General features: G+C 42.0%; 1 protein-coding gene across 10 annotated transcripts; it reads right to left on the reverse strand.

Annotated features, from left to right (window-relative positions):
* Positions 1–1,602: 1,602 nt before the first annotated feature.
* Positions 1,603–19,394, reverse strand: MCOLN2 (mucolipin TRP cation channel 2). Of its 10 annotated transcripts, none has more exons than XM_038144902.1 (15): positions 19,204–19,394; positions 17,016–17,168; positions 15,624–15,783; positions 13,804–13,977; positions 13,540–13,684; positions 12,928–13,015; positions 12,701–12,797; positions 12,139–12,238; positions 10,137–10,252; positions 8,901–9,050; positions 7,452–7,553; positions 7,203–7,325; positions 4,569–4,775; positions 3,323–3,438; positions 1,603–2,083 (listed from the first exon to the last, which is right to left on the reverse strand). In XM_038144902.1, exons 1-15 carry the CDS (start codon positions 19,251–19,253, stop codon positions 2,047–2,049), a joined length of 1,818 nt encoding a protein of 605 aa, XP_038000830.1. In that variant the 5' UTR covers positions 19,254–19,394; the 3' UTR covers positions 1,603–2,046. The 10 variants fall into 10 exon arrangements, with proteins under 10 accessions (XP_038000830.1, XP_038000829.1, XP_038000831.1 ...); XM_038144901.1 differs by having other exon boundaries at positions 15,624–15,786; XM_038144903.1 differs by lacking the exon at positions 19,204–19,394 and adding an exon at positions 18,914–19,171 and having other exon boundaries at positions 15,624–15,786.
* Positions 19,395–20,738: the final 1,344 nt, after the last annotated feature.

Here is a 20,738-nt window from a genome sequence, read left to right on the forward strand (position 1 = left end):
CTGTAAGTACTGGCAGAGGGCACAGCAGTAAGGAAAACTCAGTTCATTTTCAGACATGATGGAACTGTTTGATTTAAAAAGAGGCACTCCAGAAAGCTAACCAGTAAAATAGCAGCAAATTCAGAAAACATCAGCATCTTGTACATAACCAGGTCGACTGCCCATTGTAAGGGACATGGGGACCTTGGCAGCCAGTTAATGCTGACCCTTCTGCAATCTGCAGAAGAGTTTTTGGGTTATCCAGGGCCCCAGAACACACACCAAAAGAATAACATTGCCCCAAACAAGTTCTGCAGATAAACACCAGGAGAAAAGTTGACTCTTCTGTCAACAGTGGAAGACAGCAATGCTGTGTTCTAGATCACACAATTTATGAAAAGACAGTCACTGAGTATCTCTGCTAAGAGCACGGTGGCTTGGTTATTGGTAGCAATTTCAGTTATAGCCACAAGCTGTAGTAAGATTAGGCCACAGCAACACATTGCACAGCTGGGAGGGGAAGAAAATTCACTGTCCCAAATACATTTCAGCAATAGAAGCATTAAAATGTGCAGAATCTGGATGCATCAAAATCCTGATACCAAAAAATCTGTTCTAGACACCTAGCCACAGCCAAAGCAAGGCAAAATGACATTCACTTCAAACAACCACAATGAAAGTATAATTGTTATGAAGGTAAACATTAGGCAGGAGATAAAAATAAACAAAAAAAAAAAGTTGTCACTCATCTCACTCATATCAGGGCAGCATTTTGAATTGCCTTTGCCATTTGAAACACTGACAAGCCAGAACCTGCAGAGAACACTGTTAGTAGTTAAGAACACACAGCAAGACTGAGTCCTAGCCAACACACTGACATCACCTACTAAAGAGTGGCTTTTTTTAGTGAGCAAATAATGGAGAGACAAAAGTGGAGCATCTAATATAACAGTACACCCACCGCAGAAACTTCTGGAAGTTTCCAGAAGTACCTGGTTAACATTTATGCACTACTATCCTGGAAGTGCTTTTAAGTTCCCCAAAGTCCTCTATTCTCATTGAAAAAGTTTATAAAGAGGCAAGAGGAAAGCACAGTGTTTATAGCTGACCATCCCAAAGACAGCTAGAAAGTCACCTGAACAAACCAACTGCAAGGCTCAGTTGATAGCTATTTTCTTCCAATTAACCTGTGCTTGAAATAGAAGAAAAACTCCATGGCACTGTTGTTGACTGAATTTGTCCTCTGGATTATGACAATACAACAGTATAATGCTACAAAAAAAAAAAAAAATCTTTCCAGGAGTCTTCAGATAAGGCTTACTATGAAAGTTTTCCACCCTGTAAAGAAGTATTTAACTATAGCTAAAGCAGTAAGTTGAATCTGGACACAGCATAAATCAATATTGTGGGTATAATAGAAAAGACAGACAAAAAAGATAAAAGGATAACAAACTGCTTTTTAGTAAAGCTGTTAAAGACTGTGACCCATAAGTGGTTTGTGTTAAAATGATATACAAGAGAAAACAACTGTTACTTTCTACTTTTGTGCAGCTTTGTTTTACGTACAACAAATTCAAATAAATGAAATGTGCCAAGTAGAAATTACAGGCTAAATGCATCAAGTTAAGTGATAAACTCCTCCCTTTGGGACTTTTTTTATTTGATACTTTTAAACACGGGATTATTCTTTAAAAATTATTTTTGTATAATTCTTGTTAACAACAACAGTTGATTCAAGGCTATTTTCCTTCCTCCTCAGTGTCATTAGCAAACAGTGCTTCCACAGGCAATGCTCAAGGATCAGTCTTCTCTATCATGACAGAACTTGAGGCAAGAATACAGAATTCTTCACAGCTCTCCTCCAGACACAGCTTCTGGGTCTCCTGTTGGTCAGCCAGCTGCTGTCACATCAATAGCTTTCTTACCCCAAAACCTTAATTAGCCAAGACAAGTCTGTTCATGAGGCAGATCCAGATGGCAGGTTGAACTGCAATTTGGAGAATTATCCTTCTCCATACCACCATGCTTTCTTTGCATTTATCAGTAGTGAACTTCAATGTGCAGCCATCAATTAATAAGTATCAAGTTGTCGTCACTCTGTTGTCTGCAAAGACAAAATTCACAATTCTCCAATCAGCAAGAAATGCAATCGGAAGCATCTACCCATATGAGCTCAGTTTTGAACCTTCTGTTCTCTGCTCTCCCATTTCCACACACAACTCTAACTCCTGCACTGGACAATGATGCTAAGCCTGCTACAGTAGCAAAAGCTCTAGATATTCACTCCAACCACCAGGCCTGTGCCCTCAGTACTGCAGAGCATATCGTGGTGTATGTTTATTATGCTCAAACACTCAAATCTCTTACTCAGCACAGTGACTTGCAGGTGAAACCTGAAGCTGGAATTCTTGTTAACTAGTTGGTTTTCATGTGCCCTCAGCAGCCACTGGGATACCTGCCCATCATCATCTCACATGTTCCTTTTTTGGCTATGGGCTCCCCTTCCATCAGGGCGCACCAAAAGTATAAAAATGTGTTTCACAAAAGCATCAGTGTATATTTAGACATCAATCCTACTCATAAAAGGGGATTTGTTACACCAGCTGTGATTAAGTGATCACATTTAAGTCTGCTTGTCGTCCCATAGCCTGACTTCCTTGCACAGTGCCCACAACCATTCTGTGCACATGATTGGATTGTCCTGGACTGTCTAGGGACAGTGACAGTGTCCCTCCTGTCTCTAACAGGGCTTCAGAGGTATGTTATGTTGCCTCAGAAACAGAATTCAAAGCAGACCAGCAAGCAGCAGATGAGACATTTGTCTCTCACCACCACCTTAAAAAGGAGCACTGCCACAATGCCTGCAACAAGACATTTCCTAGTGTGTTTCCAATATTCTGGCAGATGGTATTCAAACAGCTTGCCTCAGACACTGCATAGTTTTGGGATTAAGCACCTGTGGCTGAATCACCCTCCCACTTTCTGCTGCTACTCCAAGCTTAGTAGCAAAGCTTTTTAGAAACAGACAGCTTGCAGCAAAGACTTGGCTTGCTCCAGAACCCTTGGTAGTTTCATGCTGTACTCCACAGCCCTCTCATCAGCTTCTGCATAGCAGTTCTCATAAGAGTACAACAGTTAAAATGTGTTTAAGCTCAGAACTGCTGCCTTTGCCTCATCAGCTGACTAAAGATCTAACATGAAGTAAAGTACAGGAGGAACAACAGCATCCAAATATCAACAGGCAGAATTCTAGATACTCCAGCATTCGTGAAGCAGCATTTTGCAGTGAGAAGCTAACTGTTGTACTTCTCAGGAAAACACTCATTAAAAACACCCTACTGACCTCCTGCAGCAGCAGATGAGCGGAAAAGAAGTTCTGTCTTTTCTGTAGCCAGCACCGCTATGGTCTTTTAGAAATTCATGTAAATCTGTTGCTGGAAAACCACTTTGTTGGTATTTCTGAAAGAAAAAGCATTTCATTTACAACACATGAAAAGTTACTGGGCATGAAACATTCTAAAATTTCCTCCCAGAGTGTGACAGTTAAACCAGATTATTTGGTTCAATAATTCAATATGGCTGTAGGAAGGAAAGAACCCATTCCCATCCTAGAAACACTACACAGCTTGCTTTGCTCCACCAACAATGCGACAGAAAATTCACATTGTTCACAGATTTTCTTATGTTTTTTTTTGCTGCCCATAAGGCCAAGCAAGTGATCTCAGGCCATAATGGTATTGATTCTCCCCTGTTCACAGTGAGCTGCTGTGCTCACTGCAAGTGCCCTGGGCTCCTTTTCCCTAAAACCTCTAATTCTGGATTTGAAGGGTTCCAGTGTGACTATTCAATATTGCCATGCTGAGGAAATGCTATGAAAAAAAAACCAAGTTGAGCATACTGAAACAGCTTCCAATTGATCTGTGTAAAATGCTCAGAGGGAAGAGTCAGTAAAATACGATTTTGCAGATCAGAGCATCCAGTAAACTGAGAAGCACAGACAATTAAGCTGTATTTTGAGGTGCTTCAAAAGTAAAACTCTTGCTTGGTCTGGAAGTTGCAGTTCATGTCAGACCAGCCTTATTTTGCTGGCGTGTATGTGACACCAAGACAAGACGAGAGCTGGAGGGTGTGATCCACATTGCCTTCCCACTGGTCACTGAGGCTACCAGCAGCACACAGGGCAGAGAGCATCTGAGGTCAGAACAGAAGGTAATTACTGAAAATGGAGGTTCCCTTTCAGACAGTCCATACTGGAAATGGATGGCACAATTTTAACTTGAACGAGGAGTAGTGCACCTCTCAGAAGACATTTCCTTTTAACCACACATTTCTAAGCAGCACATTAGAGAGGCCTGAACACCTAAATGACTTTGGAGTTATTTACTTAAACCTTTCCAAACTCCTGCCAAAGGCACATCTCTGAGATGTCAGCAAACTCAGCCACCCTTCCAATTTTGCCACAGACTAAAGGAAAAGATTTTAATAATCTCATCACACATCAGAAGCAATAGTAGATGGTATGGTATTGAGTGATTAACAAGAATGAATGCAAAAGTGAATAGAAGTGTAACAGAAAACACATGCTTTACCTTTATGGTGTCATAGGAGTCAGTAATGAGTGCAATAAAAAGGCTGAGGATCATGTATATAAACAGACTAATGAAGGAGTACAGATATAATCGGCTGAACATCCACACCAGGGAACTCTTCTGTTGGATTTGAGCAAATGTTGCAAACATATCATCACCATTGACCAAAGAAAACAGACATTCAGCCACTGTGTTCAGATCTTCAAACTAGAAAATGAATACAAATTATTAGCAGAATGTGAAGATCATTCAAGATTCAAAGACTGAGTTTTACTCAAAGCAGACAAAAAAGCCAACTCAGGCAATTAAGTGCTACCACACTTTCCTGTACATTCAGGCCAAAATATACATCATTAATAGAAACATGCAGAACTATCATCTTGACAAAGCATGATGTGTTGAGATCAGACATAAGAATATTTATTATCAAGAAATAAAATTTGTGATGTTCAACAGGCATAACAGTAAATAACTGACCACCACAGAAAACTACTGAATTGTAGGCAATTTTGGACCTGCAGAAAAGTATCATTCCATTTCCCAAAGCACAGCTGAAGTGATTTCACAGAACCTATACAGTAAATTAGTGGTAGTATGCTGGGAACACAATCCTCATTCTCTGGCTTCCCAGCTCTGCAGCATTACTGGAGTATGGGTAATAAATCAATACTGTGTTCAAGGGCTAGAGTCAGCACATAGCCTTCAGAATTCAAATGGTCCAGACTTGAATTAACAATCTGTCACTCAAAAAGACCTCTCTGAGCTGTAAGCACAAGCTAGAGCTTTATTATGAAGCTACTGGAGCACACCCTCTACAAAAATCATGGTTTAATTTCAAGGACAGTCTCTTAAACACCAAATTCCATTTCCCCAAACTGGAATGTGTCCTGAAGCTACCAGGAAAGCCCACATCCCATTTTGCTCTGCCCTTCCAAATAACTGGATTTTTAAACTATAATTTGTTGGACAATATGAATTAATAGCCACATTAAAACATGGTGCATTTTCAATGAACTAACACAATTGTGGCCCCACAACGAAAACAAGATGTCAAGAGGCATATGCTTGTAAGGAGAATATATTGGTGCACAGGAACAGCAGGTCTGGTTTACACCTATGGCTTACTTTATTATCATTTTTTAATTGAACTTTAAAGCCATTGTGAAACTCAGCAGGACATTATCCAGGGAGAAAGGAGGCATGGCACAGGTAATTGTTGAGCACCTCAAGTTTTGATGCACTGACACAGGGAGAGACCTGCCAAGGACTGCTCACCTGGAAGCCCCTGGACTGACACAGCACAAAATGCAGGACACCCACTTCCTCTCTCTGACTCTAGTAGAGAGTGTATTTCTATATTTTTGAGCATAAGGAGCTCTCCAGTGTTTCTGCACATCGAGGAAGACTCTTCCCATCTCTTACCGGGATGGCTCAGTGGCTGGAGAGCCCCAGGAAGCCAGCCCCTGCCTTGCACAGTGCCACATTGCCTTCCTGTGGGACACTGGGGAACTGGCAGGAACGGGAATCCTCCACAGCTCCAGCTGCTTTCCTTGACATTGATACAGGATATTTAGGCAAGAGGTAACATTTTCATAGATAAGCATGTTGTTGACTGTCCTTCCTCTGGCTCAGATAACATACTTGTTGCAGGGAGGTTACAGCAGTAATTAGGCTGTGCTTTAAAATGTTATAAACAACTGAGCCTCGAGTGTGGCAAAAGATCCCAGTGCATCCAGCATCCCCCAGAGGCATGTATTGTCATCAGCTGGGAACGTGCAGACTGAATACCTGCAGTGCCCAAAGGAGGGAATTACAGTGAGCTGGAGCAATGCAAGCTCTGGGGGCAGAGGAAGCTGGAAAAGCACTGCGGGCACCCAGAGATCAAGAATGAGGAATCAGACATTTGTTAGTCATTAACAGACATTTAGAATTTGCCACGACAGGATTCTGCCTCTGTTCAAACTGTCACACAGAGCATCTGCCAAGAGGAAAAGCAAACAAGCTTTAGGGTTGTTTTGGCTTGTGTGCTAGAATATACAAAGCCTTACTCCTGCACCCAGGTTTCAGACAAGACATACCAGGCACACACTTTGATACAAACCTTAAGAAAACAAACAAACAAACCCTCAACACACCCCCACACAGGAAGCAAAGCAAACAAGACAAGCATTCATCCATCCCTTTATGAGTCACAATTTAGGAGCTGAAGTTACATGGCACAGGAAAGATTTGGAAAAACAAGGCCAGAGCCAAGGAGATTTAAAAAAACAAAAAGTTCCAGCGAACTATTTAGTGCGTCTTTGACCCAGCTGAAGTGGGATTGCCAGAAGAGGGCAGAAGAGACAGACCAATGCGCGTGGCCTGGGCAAACCATCCCCTCACCACAGGCTGGTGCCAGACAGCACGCTGACTTCCAGCACAGAGTAAAAGCAAGAATAGTTATTTTGTTAAAAGAAGCAGGTAGAAGGAGGTACAGATGGAATGAGAAACACTCCCATGCTCACATTACAGCTTTTAAATAGACATTTTCAATTAAAACACATTTCTGTTGGTTTGGCTAGGAGCTATACACACACACACACACAGAGATATTCCCATCGTTACCCCATAAAAGGAGAGATACTGCTGATGTACCTTTTCATGATAAGGTCCCAGGACAATCCAACCACAGAAAGTATAGCCAAGATAGATCATCCCAGCACAACAACAAAACCTTAGCACTTTTGGCAACGATGCCTGCATAGTTAAAATGAGCACCTACAAGTCAGAGTGGAACAAAGAAGGGGAAAAAAGCAAAAAAAAATGAGAGAGAGATCTGGAAAAAAGCATCTATATACTTATATATATATGCTTTAATTGTTAGACATTTGATTCTCTCCTTACATTGTAGGTTTGAAAATATCCCAGGTATCGGATGACTCCAACCCAGACAAACAGAGTTGATGTTCCAAGTAAAATGCTGCAGACATCATAACTTGTGAGGTTCTGAGGGATCCAAACAGAGCAGGTGGTGAAGTTACAAAGCAGTAGATATGTCAGCTTGACAGCTATTCAAGTTCCAGCAGTTCAAACAAACAAAGCAGGGCAGTCTAATACTGAAAGCCTGTTGCTACATCACAAAAATCAGATCAAGGTGAACTGCAGTTATTTACTGAGATCATTCAAACACAACAGTGCTGCAAATGGAAGTACACCTGTGCTGATATTCTTGAAATTTAACATGAAATGCAAAGACAGGAAGAAAAAAGCCCATAGTTTGGTTACAACACAGTTTCAAAATTAGATTGGATAATTCAAAGTTTTTGTTTAAAAAGAAGGTTACGTTCTCTATTCTCTCGTTCACTATTTAGAAAACATGAGCCATCATTTACATGAAAAGTGACCCTTGGGACTACAGCCCTTTCCAAGCTTACATGCATTTACATCTCTGAACAGCTTCTCTGCCAGCAGATCAGAACCTAAGCATTGTTTTTACTACAACCAAACCTACTTGCACTTTACTTTAGAAGGCTAGAACTGATTGCAGTAAGCACAAGAGAGCCACCTAGCTCAAGTTTTCCTACTCTCAATCCCCACCTCAACCTACAGCCAGTGATTCCCAAGTGCTTCCTCTGAAGGTAACTCTGGGATCTGCCCTTTGAGCCTCAGTACACATGAAGCAGGAGCAGTACACCACCTACTCTGTTTTTCCCAGAATACAAAGTTTTGTGAACACATGAACTGTTGACACACATCTATTGAAGATTAAAAAAAAAAAAAAAAAAACAAAAAAAACCCCCAAAAATTAGGGAAAAAACCACAAAACCAACCCTAAAAACCTCCTGAAGAGCTGCCAGCTGGACAAAGCACATTGATTTGAGCAAGCCCAGGCAGGGAGGTCAAGGATGAACAGGTCACACTGCCGGTGCCAATGCTTGCCAGGAAAGCAAGCTGTGACAGCAGTGTTTCCAGTCCCACAAGCCATCAAGAGCCCTGTTTCATTCAAGGGGAGGACTCGTGGTTTCCCAGTCCTGTATGTGCTGCTTCTTACAGAACAAAGAACTCAAATTATTGGGTCTTTCCGTTGGGAGCTGTCTACCCACAGGTCCCACACCAGGAATTAGGGGACTTGGCCCTGTGGAAATAAGATGTTTAAATAGTTTACATGGTCTTACTGAAAGACTTTGGGGAAGAGTGACTAAAAGTAGTTATTAGATAAACTAGGAAATGGACTGAAATAGGCAAACAGATGACTATTGACTATTATGGCTCACTTTCACCTGTCCCAAATTAAAGCACATTACACATGGCTGTAGCAAGATCAGTATTTTAGTTGAAGTATGAAATTCTTACCTTGGCTTTTATTTCCATTTTTAGGATTGACCCAATGATTGTCATCACATCACTGATGATCACCAGGACATACCACCCATTCAGGAACTCCAGGCGGTCAGCATAGCAGACATGGCGCTTGTGTTTCTCCAGGAAGAAATTCACAAATCTCTGTTGACAAGCATTTAGATGTTTAGTTACAGGTCTCCTTGGATGAAAAATATGGCAATGTTCAAGTTCCACACAGCCCATTCTCCTATAATATTCATTGGAATAGTAGTTTAAAGCTAATTCTCAATAGCAACAGAAATAAGAAAAGAATTAAGATGGATTTAGGCCAGTGAAAATGAACTTTCCACAGATCACTTGATTTCATAACCCATTCCCACTAACCTAACCATGGCCTGTTATCCCCTTTACATAGGTTCTATCCACCTCTAACAGAGCAAGGCCACCCAACTAAAGAAGTGAAAAAGAACTCAAATGCAGCTACAGGGCAAGAGCTCTCATTTCCAATAGAGCAAACAATATCACCTCTATGCCCAGCACAGCCCATCTGCTTTCACTTGCTCTTTTTGCTCAGGAATAAATGTAAAGTGCCTATTCCTGAGAGCAGTTTGACAATGCCTCTGTTCAGTCATGTCCTCTTGACTCTTGGTCTTGTTTCCAAGCTACAAAAAGGATATATTGAGCTAGATAAACAAGTATTTGTGTTTTCATGTCCTACCTACCACGGACTCTAACTCATGAGCCACATGCTTACCAAAAAAAACAGCCAGAGTTAGATTATGTGCTGTGCTTTACATTTTCTCCAGTTAGAGCTGGCTTTGAGGGATGTTCATTAAGGCATTAATTTATAACTAGATCTCAATGGGAATTCTACTCTGAAGCCAGGGAAGAAAGATGTGTGGTTTGGAGGTGCAGGACACATTGCCTGTTTGCAGCACAAAGACTCAGAAGTCATTTTGTCTAAAATCCTGGTAGGGAGGAAAAAAAAGATAGCCTTCTTTTGCCCATGGAGAGATAAAACAAAATGCTTCAAATTACAGCAGTACACCAACAGAAATAAAATCCATTCACGGTTAGCAATAGTCCACTGAGATACCTACACATCCTTTCTAGAGATAACAGTAAAAGGGACATCATGCAACAGATTTACTCTTTAATATTCCATATTTCAAAAGGTACTCCTTCACAAGACCAGCAGCAAAGATGCAGAGACCAAACAAGCAGCAAGGTCATGAGCACTGTGCTTACCTTCTGCAGTCTCCAGGCAAGAACGATGGATCGTGTGCAGAGGATGAGAGAAGCCAAGCAACTTAATATGACAAATCCATCAAAGACTAGAATATACTGAGTGTTTTTCTGGAGAACTGTAAAGAGCCAAGGAAATAAAGTAAGGTTAGTCTTTTCACATCTCTTTTAATGCAAGTTATGTGACATTTTGTAACAATTCATGATTGAATCCTCTTACCCTGTAAGCAGGTGGGTGTCACTGCCATATTTTATGAAAATCCTTTCGCTAGGATTTTTTCTTCTGAGAAGCTGAGAAGCCTCAGAGAGGAAATGTAAACAATGACTATCTGATGGCTGTAGAATGTGATCTGGAGATGGTTTACCAACAGGTGAATCTTTGATTGGTCTCATGTGGATTGTTTTCACTTGATGACCAAGCATGGTCCAGCTGTGTCAAAGCTCTGAGCAGTCATGGGTTTTTATTATCATTCTATTCTTGTCTAGCCTTCTGTCTGTATCTCTCTCTATTTTTTTAGTATAGTTTTAGTATAACATTTTAATATAATATAATATCATAAAATAATAAATCCTCCTTCTGAAACAAAGTCAAGGTTCTCATCTCTTCTCTTGTTGGAGTTGCCTGCAAATTCCACATTTGGTGACCCTGAGTCACAGATGAGTTACAAGCTATATTCTTCCTGCAAGCAAATCTTGAACACAGCTCAGCAGAAAATTACATCAAGACAGTCATGGAGACTAGGCCCAAGAATGAAAAAATATGTTCAAGTTCTTCAAAATAAACCCAAAAATAGGTACATTAATACAGGTATCCTCCTTTTTTACCTGTTTATCTGTGCTTCCACAATGTTACAACAACATGAGGCAAAAGAAATGCAGATTTGGTCTGTATCAACACCATTAATTTTTTTTAAATTCCCACCTCAATCTGCAATAAGAAACTTGTTGGACTTTCTGTACTGTTTTCTTTTCATCCACAAATTTAAAAGCCCTCATATGAACGCAAATTAGGTCCTTTGCTTCCTCACATCAATAGTCCCTATCTTTTCCATAACATACATTTTTAACTATATGAAAGAGGCCAACGCTCATTTTTAATTGTTGCAATAGCCCTTCAGCTCACCTTTATTACTGAAATATGCATGCTCCCTCAGCTGGTAATCAGACACAAAATAAAATATTCAGGAACAGGTAGTTGAAAGACAGCCACAAGAAATTACTGGACAGAGATGCAAGCCAAGGCACTTTGAGGTTATTCAGAATATTCTATAAATTACCATTTTAATATTGGTACAACATGGCATTATCAGAGAAAATCTGCCTTTGCCGAGGCAAAAGGCAGGCCACTTGAGATATTTATTAATCAAGATACTATATAGCACACTAAAAAATATTGTTCCATCACAGTCCTTTACAGCAAGTCACCACATGGGAGAAGCAGTTGCATAGTTTGTCACAGCTACTGTTTCTTGAAGGGCCCTTTAGTGCACATTCCTGAAATACATGGCAGATGCCAGCCTTTGTTCATACACATCATTTCATCTACCAGCAGGGGCAAAAAAAAAAGCCAGCACAAAAAAACAAGCTTTCAGAAATAGCATGCTTCAATCAGTTAGAAGAAAACAAAATTGAAAGCTGTAGGGGGCTTCAGTTGGAAATTTATCCAGTGTTAGTGGGTTAAATTGAGTTATCTCAGAGTAGCTCAACAATTAAAAATCCATGCAAGAAACACTCATCCTCCTTGCTCACTCGAGGTGGAGCTCACTGCTAACACACACTGGCATGCAGAGGTGATCATGTCCTCTCACAACACCCTCACAAAAGGAATTATTTCCCAGCTTTTGATTAGCAAGAGGTAATGAATTCCATTAGGCAAGTTGCATTATTTTACAGGCAGGGGGATGAACAGGCTGGAAATTTCTTGATGGACAGACTGCTAGAGACCAGGGAAAGCAAAGGGAGACCCGTAACTGCTGCTCTGCAAACACACATGCACCACACTTACCTGAGTTAAATATGTGCCAGTCCTTGCATTCCTGAATTTCAGTGTCACTATCAAAATAGACCTTGATTTTTCCACTGTGGGCTCTATTGTTGAAAGTTATCTGAAAATACAGAGCTGCATCAGAAAGAGGAGTAGCAAGATTGCATTCCAGAAAAATAAATCCTGCTAAGTGCCTTGGACATAGCATGCATTAATATTGTTGATCAGAGATGCTTTAAGAAAGTTGCCCCCATAAATGGTGGTATAGACATAATTTGAGTGGATGCCATGTGTTGCCTAATGAGCAGTATTCCAAGAGGCCAAACTTCACACTCAGTCTTTAGATGAAGAACAATTCCTTATCCCTCTCTCAGGTTATGAGGTTGCTTACTGGAATATGCCACAAAGCAACATTGTCCCATGGCAACACCATTTCAGGAGCCTTTGGGAAGGAGGGGTGAGGGCCAGCACATGCTCAGCTGTGCTTCTCCTGCAGGCCAGATGTGAGGATGACGCCTACACCTCAGCCTAAGCTCTCCCTACATACACAGGGTTGGAAGTGCCAGAGCCCATTTTCACTTACAGTATTTTGAAATGCATAGCAGTCAGGCAGTTCACGGGCATGGATTGTCTGAAGAGCAATGCCTTTCAGCTGGAAGGAGATTTCAACCTGTATAAGCCTGGATATTTGAAAAAGTGCACAAAGATATTTAAATATCACAGAAATAGACACAAACTGCACAAATCAGAATCCACCATATTAATATGAAAGAACAAGTTGGAATAATTTAAAAAACCTCATCACTTTACCTGTAAAATTCGAGATTGAAAAAAGAAGAGTTCAGCTTCAGCTCTGCCTTCTTACCAGTTAGTTCCTTTGGCTTTAAAAGGATACATTCTGGAAAGACAAGAGGAAAATATGTTAACATAAAAACTTCACATTGAAAGTAGCTTTAAACTGAAATGATCAGTGTGTACAGCAAGTCCTAATCAGGCAAAACATTAATTTTGAGCAAAGCTATTCAGAGGCCCAGCTAGTGGGGTCAGAAGCAGGTTTGTGTACCAGCTCGTGCGCAGCCAGGATCGGCTCTGAGAGGCTGTAAGGGCACCCACCCATGGAAGGTACAGACTGACCAGCATCCAGAATTCCCTGTTTGAACCTCCTGCACACAGGGGGAACAGGAGTGTTTAAGAAAAAGAACAAAACACCACCTCAGCATCAACTACAAAGATTTGTGGGTGGTTGAAGAGAGCCACTGATAATCACAGCTGTCTTTTCTAGACAGGTGCTAAAAACCAAGAGGGAAACAGGCAAGAAGCATGGTAATGTTCCTGTGATTACCACATAAAAGGCTATTGGTTTTAAGCTTTAGAACAGGAATTCAAGTACTCCACAGCAAGGCATTTTAAGTACAACAGTACCAGTTTCAGTAGAAACATCGATGTTCAGCGTATCATTGGAAGGAAGCATTGTGCCTCTCTTGTACTGCTGTTTACAGATTTTTAGACCTGATTCTTCATGTTCATAACCAAGTGTCCCCAGGGATATGTTCTTTAAGTGCCTGTACTAGTTTAAAAACAAAAACATAAGTTAGAGAAAGTAATATTTTTTTGCATTAGAAAGCAAACTGAAACCTCAAAGTTATATGTATCAATACAGGTTTTTAAATTAAAACTCACACCTACCTGATTAATAACATAAAAAATGCTATCATAAGCATCCTGTTGTGTATATATACTGCAGCTGTAGTCATCTTCATCAGTTCCAGAATAGCCTTTCAGGAACAGGTGTTTAAAAGCAACAGTGTTTTCCTCTTTGAATGAGACCACCAGCTGGTTACTCAAACCAAAGAAAACAAGCTGACAAGAGAAAAAAAAAAAGAAATGGATTTGAATTTTGAACAGTCATCAAGCAGCAGCATTTTGGAAACAGCTTTAACTTACAATAAACACAAACCAGACAGGTGCCTGTTGCTGTATCTCTGGCAGGAGCAGAGCACCCTTTAACCAATGGCATGAGATTACCAAAGCCAAGGTTATCATACGCAGGGTAAGTGGAACAGACTCCAACTGCAGCAACCGAGCAGACAGCTCCATCACTTGCAGCTTTTTCATCTCATGGACCAACAACTCCAACTGGGATTTGCAAACACCTCTGTGGAGGATGCAAGTGGCAGACAAGCTAACTTAACAGCACACCCTGCTACCCTTGAAATGTTCTGCTTTGCTATGGACAAATTCCTGCACCTTTGCTACCTCTGGCAGGGCACAGGATTAGAGCAATAAAAAGCCTCACCTGCCTGACCCAGGTGCTGCTTACGGAGGCTATAACAAGCAGGAACAGCAAACAGCAGAGTTACTACTGAAGACTTGTGTTCCCCTGCCATTTGGATGGCCCCATTTCCACCACCACCACCAAGGAAAACATAAATAAAGCCTAGAAACTGTTTGGTTTTCCACAAGAGCTTCTTCATAGGCACAGTAGCAGGTGGATATTGCTAAGCCTGACATCTGAGCAAAACCAAGGGCTGACAAGAAAAGTCTCAAGCAGCAGAGAAAAATCCTGTGGCCTTTAAAAACCAAGCAGCAGAGCACCCCTTCTGCTCACAGAGGACAGTGGGAGACTGGGGCAGCAGACAGAAAAATTACATGTTCAGCGATACCCTCAATAATGGAGGTCAGTAGGTTAGGACAGATAGCAGTACTGAACCTTTTCAGAGACATGTGAGGTTGTATTTCGTGTCATCATTCACATGCAAAGTCTACTGTCCTGTCTCTGAAGGAAGAGGAACAACCCAGCATGTACATTTAGCTGTTCTTGCAAACTGTCAGACGTCAGTCTTGCATTTCAAAGGTTCAGAAAAGGTAATTTCTACCTATGTGTGTGTCCCATTTTGCTTCCCTCCACATGCAGTCACTGTTAGAGGACTGTAACAAAACCAACTGCACTGTGATACCATGTAGTATCTTTGCCTCCACGTAGTATCTCAAACAGTACATGACTTTTCAAAGGCATTATTTGATGACTGAAGCAAAAAGCACACCCAGTTCCTGCAGCCCAGCCATCCCATCATCATCAGAAACCATAGCATCTTCACATTGAGCATGGACACCTTAATTTTCTGATTAGGTATCAGGAAATATCACTTTTGAAATAGTCCAGTGAAACTGTAATCTAATAATAGAACAAAAAGCAGTACTGTGACAACAAGCCTGAAGACAGTACTGAACTTTGTGGAAGAGTAATTTGATTTAAAGCATGTAAAAAATGGCAAAATTTTGACATAATACTTTAAAGCAAATTACTGCCCTAAAAATCCCCAGGAGGTTTTTATAATTCATGTTATTCTTCCCCCTTGAAACACCTTTCATAGTATTTTTCCTTTATGGACTGAAGTGGGAGGTTCAAGCCAGTAATAAGTACCCAGGGGTGGTAAAGGCCCAGAAGCACAGACCTGCTTCTCTTGCACATCATTGCTACTCTAAGAGTAAAACCAGAGGATCACCTGGGTTGTAACCATAAGTATCTTCAAAATCTGCAAAGCCAACTTCCATGGTATCTGACGTCTTGCTCTGTATTTTTCACATGGGTTCATGAAGTAAAACTTCAAATCCTCTTTCAAAGCCGTCTCTTTTAGATCTAAATCTGACTGAGTCATCATATTTCTGCTACAAAAAAAAAAGCATATTAATTAGAAACCAACAAAATATTTTGGCAGACAATTTCCTCATTGCAGCATCGCCTCAGATCACCACATGACATAAAAGGTCCAAAATAGTTTTTGGGTTATCTTATGGAAATACAAAAATATTTTCCTGTGATCACATCAAAAATCACTCAAACATATCTGATCGTTAAAATGCACCATTTAGACAAATAATTAATAGGCATTAAATAAGAGGGTCTGTAATAGGAAGAAATGTAGACTTGCTATTACTGTCTCAAAAATATATTTGAAACAAAGAGGGACCACTGTTAACATCTTTGTCTGAATAACCCACATTCTAGCAGAAGAAAAAGGTGTCTTAAAGATTAAACCAGAGCAGGCTTTACACACACTTCTGTTATGAACATGCAGCTTCAAGGGCTACATTCATAGGCATTTATTTATTTAAATACCTGGGCATGTAAAAATCAGAGGACCCTAAATTTCTCCTTTTCAACTGAATGGGATATTGGAACAACTTTACCCATCTCCTAATAAATTTAACTCTGTTTTCCAGTGCCATAAATTTTTGGAACTTTCCTACTTCACACACAGATCAGAACACATCTTGTAATTTTTTTCTCTCTTTACGCGTGAAGAGGATCATCTCTGACACCAGCTGATCATCAGTCCCATTTACCATTCAGAATGTTGTTCCCAATGTTCTGTATTTTATAAAAGAAAACATTTTGTCTGAGGCTCAAAACCAAAAGCATCGATTCCAAGTTTTCAGATACTTGGAATACTTTTTCATTTTTACTTTTTGTAAAAGTAAATTTTTTACTTTTGTGTCCTCACCTCTCTGAAGTGCACAGATATTTAAGCTCAAACCATAGATCACAAAGCACATTTGATTTGCTAAAGCCAGCTGTCCCACAAGAAGAGAAATTTCAGTTAAAGAAGCAGAGTAAAGCTGACATTGCGGTGTTTCCCCAGAAGAGGAAGTGAAAACAAAAAATCTATTTTAATATTAAAAGCTCAAAAGTTATCTTTCCTACACAGCCTTAAATCAATCTTTCATGGAGATGATGAGAGGCAGGATGATTTTGGTTTTTGAAGCAGGAATAACATGGGAAGTTTCCAAGGAAAAGAAACTGTGGGCAGCCTCTCTATTTCAACTTATAATAAAAACATACTGGACTAGCTTTAGTAACATCTAAGATATAAGAACTCTGAAAGATGCAAACACACCTGACAGAAGTGCGACAGTTACTGTGAGCACTGACTGAGGACACGGGTACAGACATGCTGCAATCCTGCACTGACACCCAAAGACACCACTGCTCCTGCACCACTTCTCTCCAACAGGCAGAAGCATTTGTGTGGGTACACAGTGAGCAAGAGCTAAGCCAGAGTGAGAGAGAGAGAGGAGGAGGTGGGAAAGAAAGAGGAAACAGAACAGGGTTAAACCAAATCTGGTCACATTTTAAAGCATGAAGGTATGACATAAGAAGCACTCCAAGACTTCAGCAAAATCCTTCCCCTAACCTTCCAGTAAAAGCCTATCAGAAGCAACAAATCTTAAAAAAAAAAAAAAAAAAAAAAACTAACTAACTAACACAGGCCAAAACCCCCACAAATCAAACAGCAAACTTTATAACAAATATTTAAAACATTTTCAAATTCATAGCATGAAAAACATAATGGTTTACTCCAAAGATGTGTGTCAAGACCTTACAAATATTCCAAAAACTTGATGTTGACTAATAACAGCACTTTCACCTTTACACAACTCTGACTTGCAGGTAGGGATTATTTTCATTGATAGAACTGTAAAAATTATGAGCAGGAAATTTGTCAAAGAAAGCAGCACTTTTTTTTTTTTTTTTTTTTTTTTTTTTTTTTTTTTTTGCTTAAGAGAAATCGAAGATTCAAGCCTGTATCACTGTCGGACTTTGTCTTCCAATTAAAAAAACAGGCATTCTTTGGTGTAGTATTTAAGAAAGAATTCGTTTTTAAACAGGTGAAACAGGTAACAGAGCAGCAGGTGAAATAGATCAACTGGTTTTGAATTCATTCACTTCTAGGATAGATTAAAAATTACATCCCAATAGACCACATTAAATCGGCAGAACTAGAGCCTTCAACCAAAGCACTGAACAAGTTTAAAAGCTCCAAGAGATTACCACAGATTTACCATATTTAAAACAAACCATCTAATTCTACCACAGGCTCATTAGTCTAACAATCTAAACCTAATTGAAACAAAGTACCCAGCTCGGGACAGAGCAATGAAGCAATTAAATCCTGACACACGAGTGTAATTAACACCACTCAATGGGTTTCCAGAGCGTGTTTTGTGAAGCACTGACACAATCAAAATTTTTTTGTGAATGAAGACTAACTGTCTAATGCATGCTTAGGTGCACATCCAGGTGTCCTGGGTCTCGTATATTATCACTGGTACTAACTCAGTTCTAGCAGCTGCATTGCTGGAACCAACACTTCACTGCTCTAGCTGGCAGGACAGTCTGTTGTTCAGCTGTTTTGTAGCAAAGCATTTTAGAGCTCAACGTTCCACTCAATAAACAGGTTTCAACAGCAAGGACTACAATTTACAGCTACCTACTCACGAAATACACTTGTAGTAGTTAGGTCTTTATCCGGCAGAAAAGGCACCATTGACTCGAGTGGCTAAAAGGCGCTTAGGAAGTGAGCACCGTCACTTTCTTTAATGAGTAACTCGCTAGGGTAGCGACACTAACAGCGTCCATCAGAGCTCCGTATCAGCAACATTTATCTACTTGAGCTCTGTATCTTGGAGAGGTATTAACGAGAACCCTGGGGTCCTAAGGGGGTAAGGATCAGGAAAAAAAAAAAAAAAAACGGGAAAAAAGCCATCATTGAGTTGAGTTCTACAGTCAGCCTGGGCAACCCCAGCTTCACCTTCCCGATCTGTAGTAAGCTCAGAACGCTGCCAGAGGACGGCACCGCTTCACTCTTCTCAGAAACAGAGGGGAAAGCTTTCCCGAGCCGGGCGCACACCATGACCACCCTCTCGGCAGCCGCGGGAGGAGCGGCCGCAGCCGGGGCACGCACGGAGCGCTGCGCTGCCGGCCGGCCTGCCTCCCGCGGAGGGCAGGACCTACCTTGCGCGGCAGCCCGGGACACCGGCGCGCCGCGACACCCGCGCCCGCTGCCCACCTGCGCCGCGGCGGCGGCAGCGCCCTCCCGAGCGGCTCCCCTGCAGTCCCCGTGTCCCCGGCCGGCGGGATGGGATAGCCCGCCGGGATGGGATAGCCCAGCCCAGCCCAGCCCGGCCCGGCCCGGCCCGCAGTCGCTGGAGAAGCAGCGCCCTGACCCCGCTGCCCGCCGGGCGGGCTGGCCCGAGGGCTCGGCACCGCGCCCACCCCGGCTCAGCCCGGCCCGCTTCCCTCACCCGCTGGCGGCGGCCCGCCCGCCGGGGAGGGACTTGAGGGGGATCTCCATGGGCCGCGGGGTTCGGCCGCTGCCCGGACGGGGCAGGAGTCCGGCGGAGCAGCCCCGGCCCCGCAGCGCGCCCCGCCGGCCGCGCCGCCTTTATGGCCCGGCGGAGGAGGGCGCCCGCCGCCCACGTGCCCTGCCCCGCACGGCCCGGCCGGGGCCGCTGCCCCTGCCCGAGAGCGGGATCTGCCTGCCAGGGTAGGGCTCGCTGCTCTCGGGCACACGGTGTGACTCTTGGGGATGTCCCGTGCGGGGCTGGTGTGACTCTTGGGCATGTCCCGTGCGGGGCTGGGAGTTGGACTGGATCATCCTGGTGGGTCCTCTCCAACTCAGCATAATGTCCGATTCTGTCATAACAGCAGTTGCCTTACTGCCAACTAGTAGTTGAAGACACGGTGATAGCCTGCAGGGAAGACTGCAGGTGCGATTAACTACTACAGAGTTGGTTGTCTTGCAGGTCAAGAGGTATTTAGTTCCTCAGAGGATGTTGTTTAATGCAGTTACTCCAAACTAGGGCGTTCAAAACAGAATGTAGACTCATATGAGACATCATTGCAGCAACTGAGCTCTTTACCTGCCCACACAGTGGACATGGGCAGCACAGGATTCTTACATAATGCTCTCAGATGATGCTGCATTTGGCTGTGGTCACACTGTAAGGGAGAGGGAACAAAAGCCCAGACAAACATCCACATGCAGTTTTTCAACATTAGCTGCAAGAGCATTGTGTCAGCTCAGGCATGAAAGTTTTCTTAAGGCTTCCTCTGGCACTAGCTACTGCTTGAGGCAGGAAGACACTCCTCCCAGGTGCAGCCACAGGTTTTGTTTTGTACAGCAGTGTCAGTGTGTTGTCCTACCTCTTGTTTCCATTCCTGTCCCCCCATCTGCCAGATAAATTATGCCTTTACACATTTTAATACTGGATAGGTATGAGCACATCTGAATTTGACTTTTTTTTGTACGCACACTGTTTACCTTCTCTTGAGAATGTGTTTCAATCCAACATGGAAACTAGTACTTTGAAACAAGTAACCCTGCCACCTCTGAGAGGAAGAGGTAACTTTATTATGTTAGAAGATCTGGGCTCTGCTGAAAACAAGAAGTTCTCCCTAACTGTATATGCAAAACATTGGCATTGGAAACAGCTGCTGCCCAATACAGCACTGTGTGACTTATTTTCATGAGGAACTACTGACTATTGGTATTTTCAGGTGACTTTCCAGAGCCCAGTGAGAATCAGAACAAAGAAAATCTCTTTCCCCTCCACAGCTTCTTGGTCAGGGCTGAAAGCCCTGTTTCCCTTAGGAGGGCATATTTAAGCATGAGTTTATCAGATGCTTTATCAACTTCCTTGTTCTCCCCAGCTGCATTTTACAGTTCTATCTGTGCCTGCTTGATTGTATCAGCATAAAGATACTGATGTCTCCAGGATGCAGCTTTACATGTGCTACCAGCATTGCTAATGCTGAGATCACTGATACTCTGAAGTCA

Source organism: Motacilla alba, chromosome 8, assembly GCF_015832195.1.
Source record: "Motacilla alba alba isolate MOTALB_02 chromosome 8, Motacilla_alba_V1.0_pri, whole genome shotgun sequence".
NCBI classification, from domain to species: domain Eukaryota; kingdom Metazoa; phylum Chordata; class Aves; order Passeriformes; family Motacillidae; genus Motacilla; species Motacilla alba.

Coding starts and splice junctions, on each gene's coding strand:
- MCOLN2 (XM_038144901.1), bottom strand. CDS start 19,253: ATGGAGATCCCCCTCAAGTCCCTCCCCGGCGGGCGGGCCGCCGCCAGC. Junction 7,326..7,451: donor GATATTTTCAAACCTACAAT/GTAAGGAGAGAA, acceptor TCTGACTTGTAG/GTGCTCATTTTAACTATGCA. Junction 2,084..3,322: donor CTCATCTGCTGCTGCAGGAG/GTCAGTAGGGTG, acceptor TTGTCTTTGCAG/ACAACAGAGTGACGACAACT.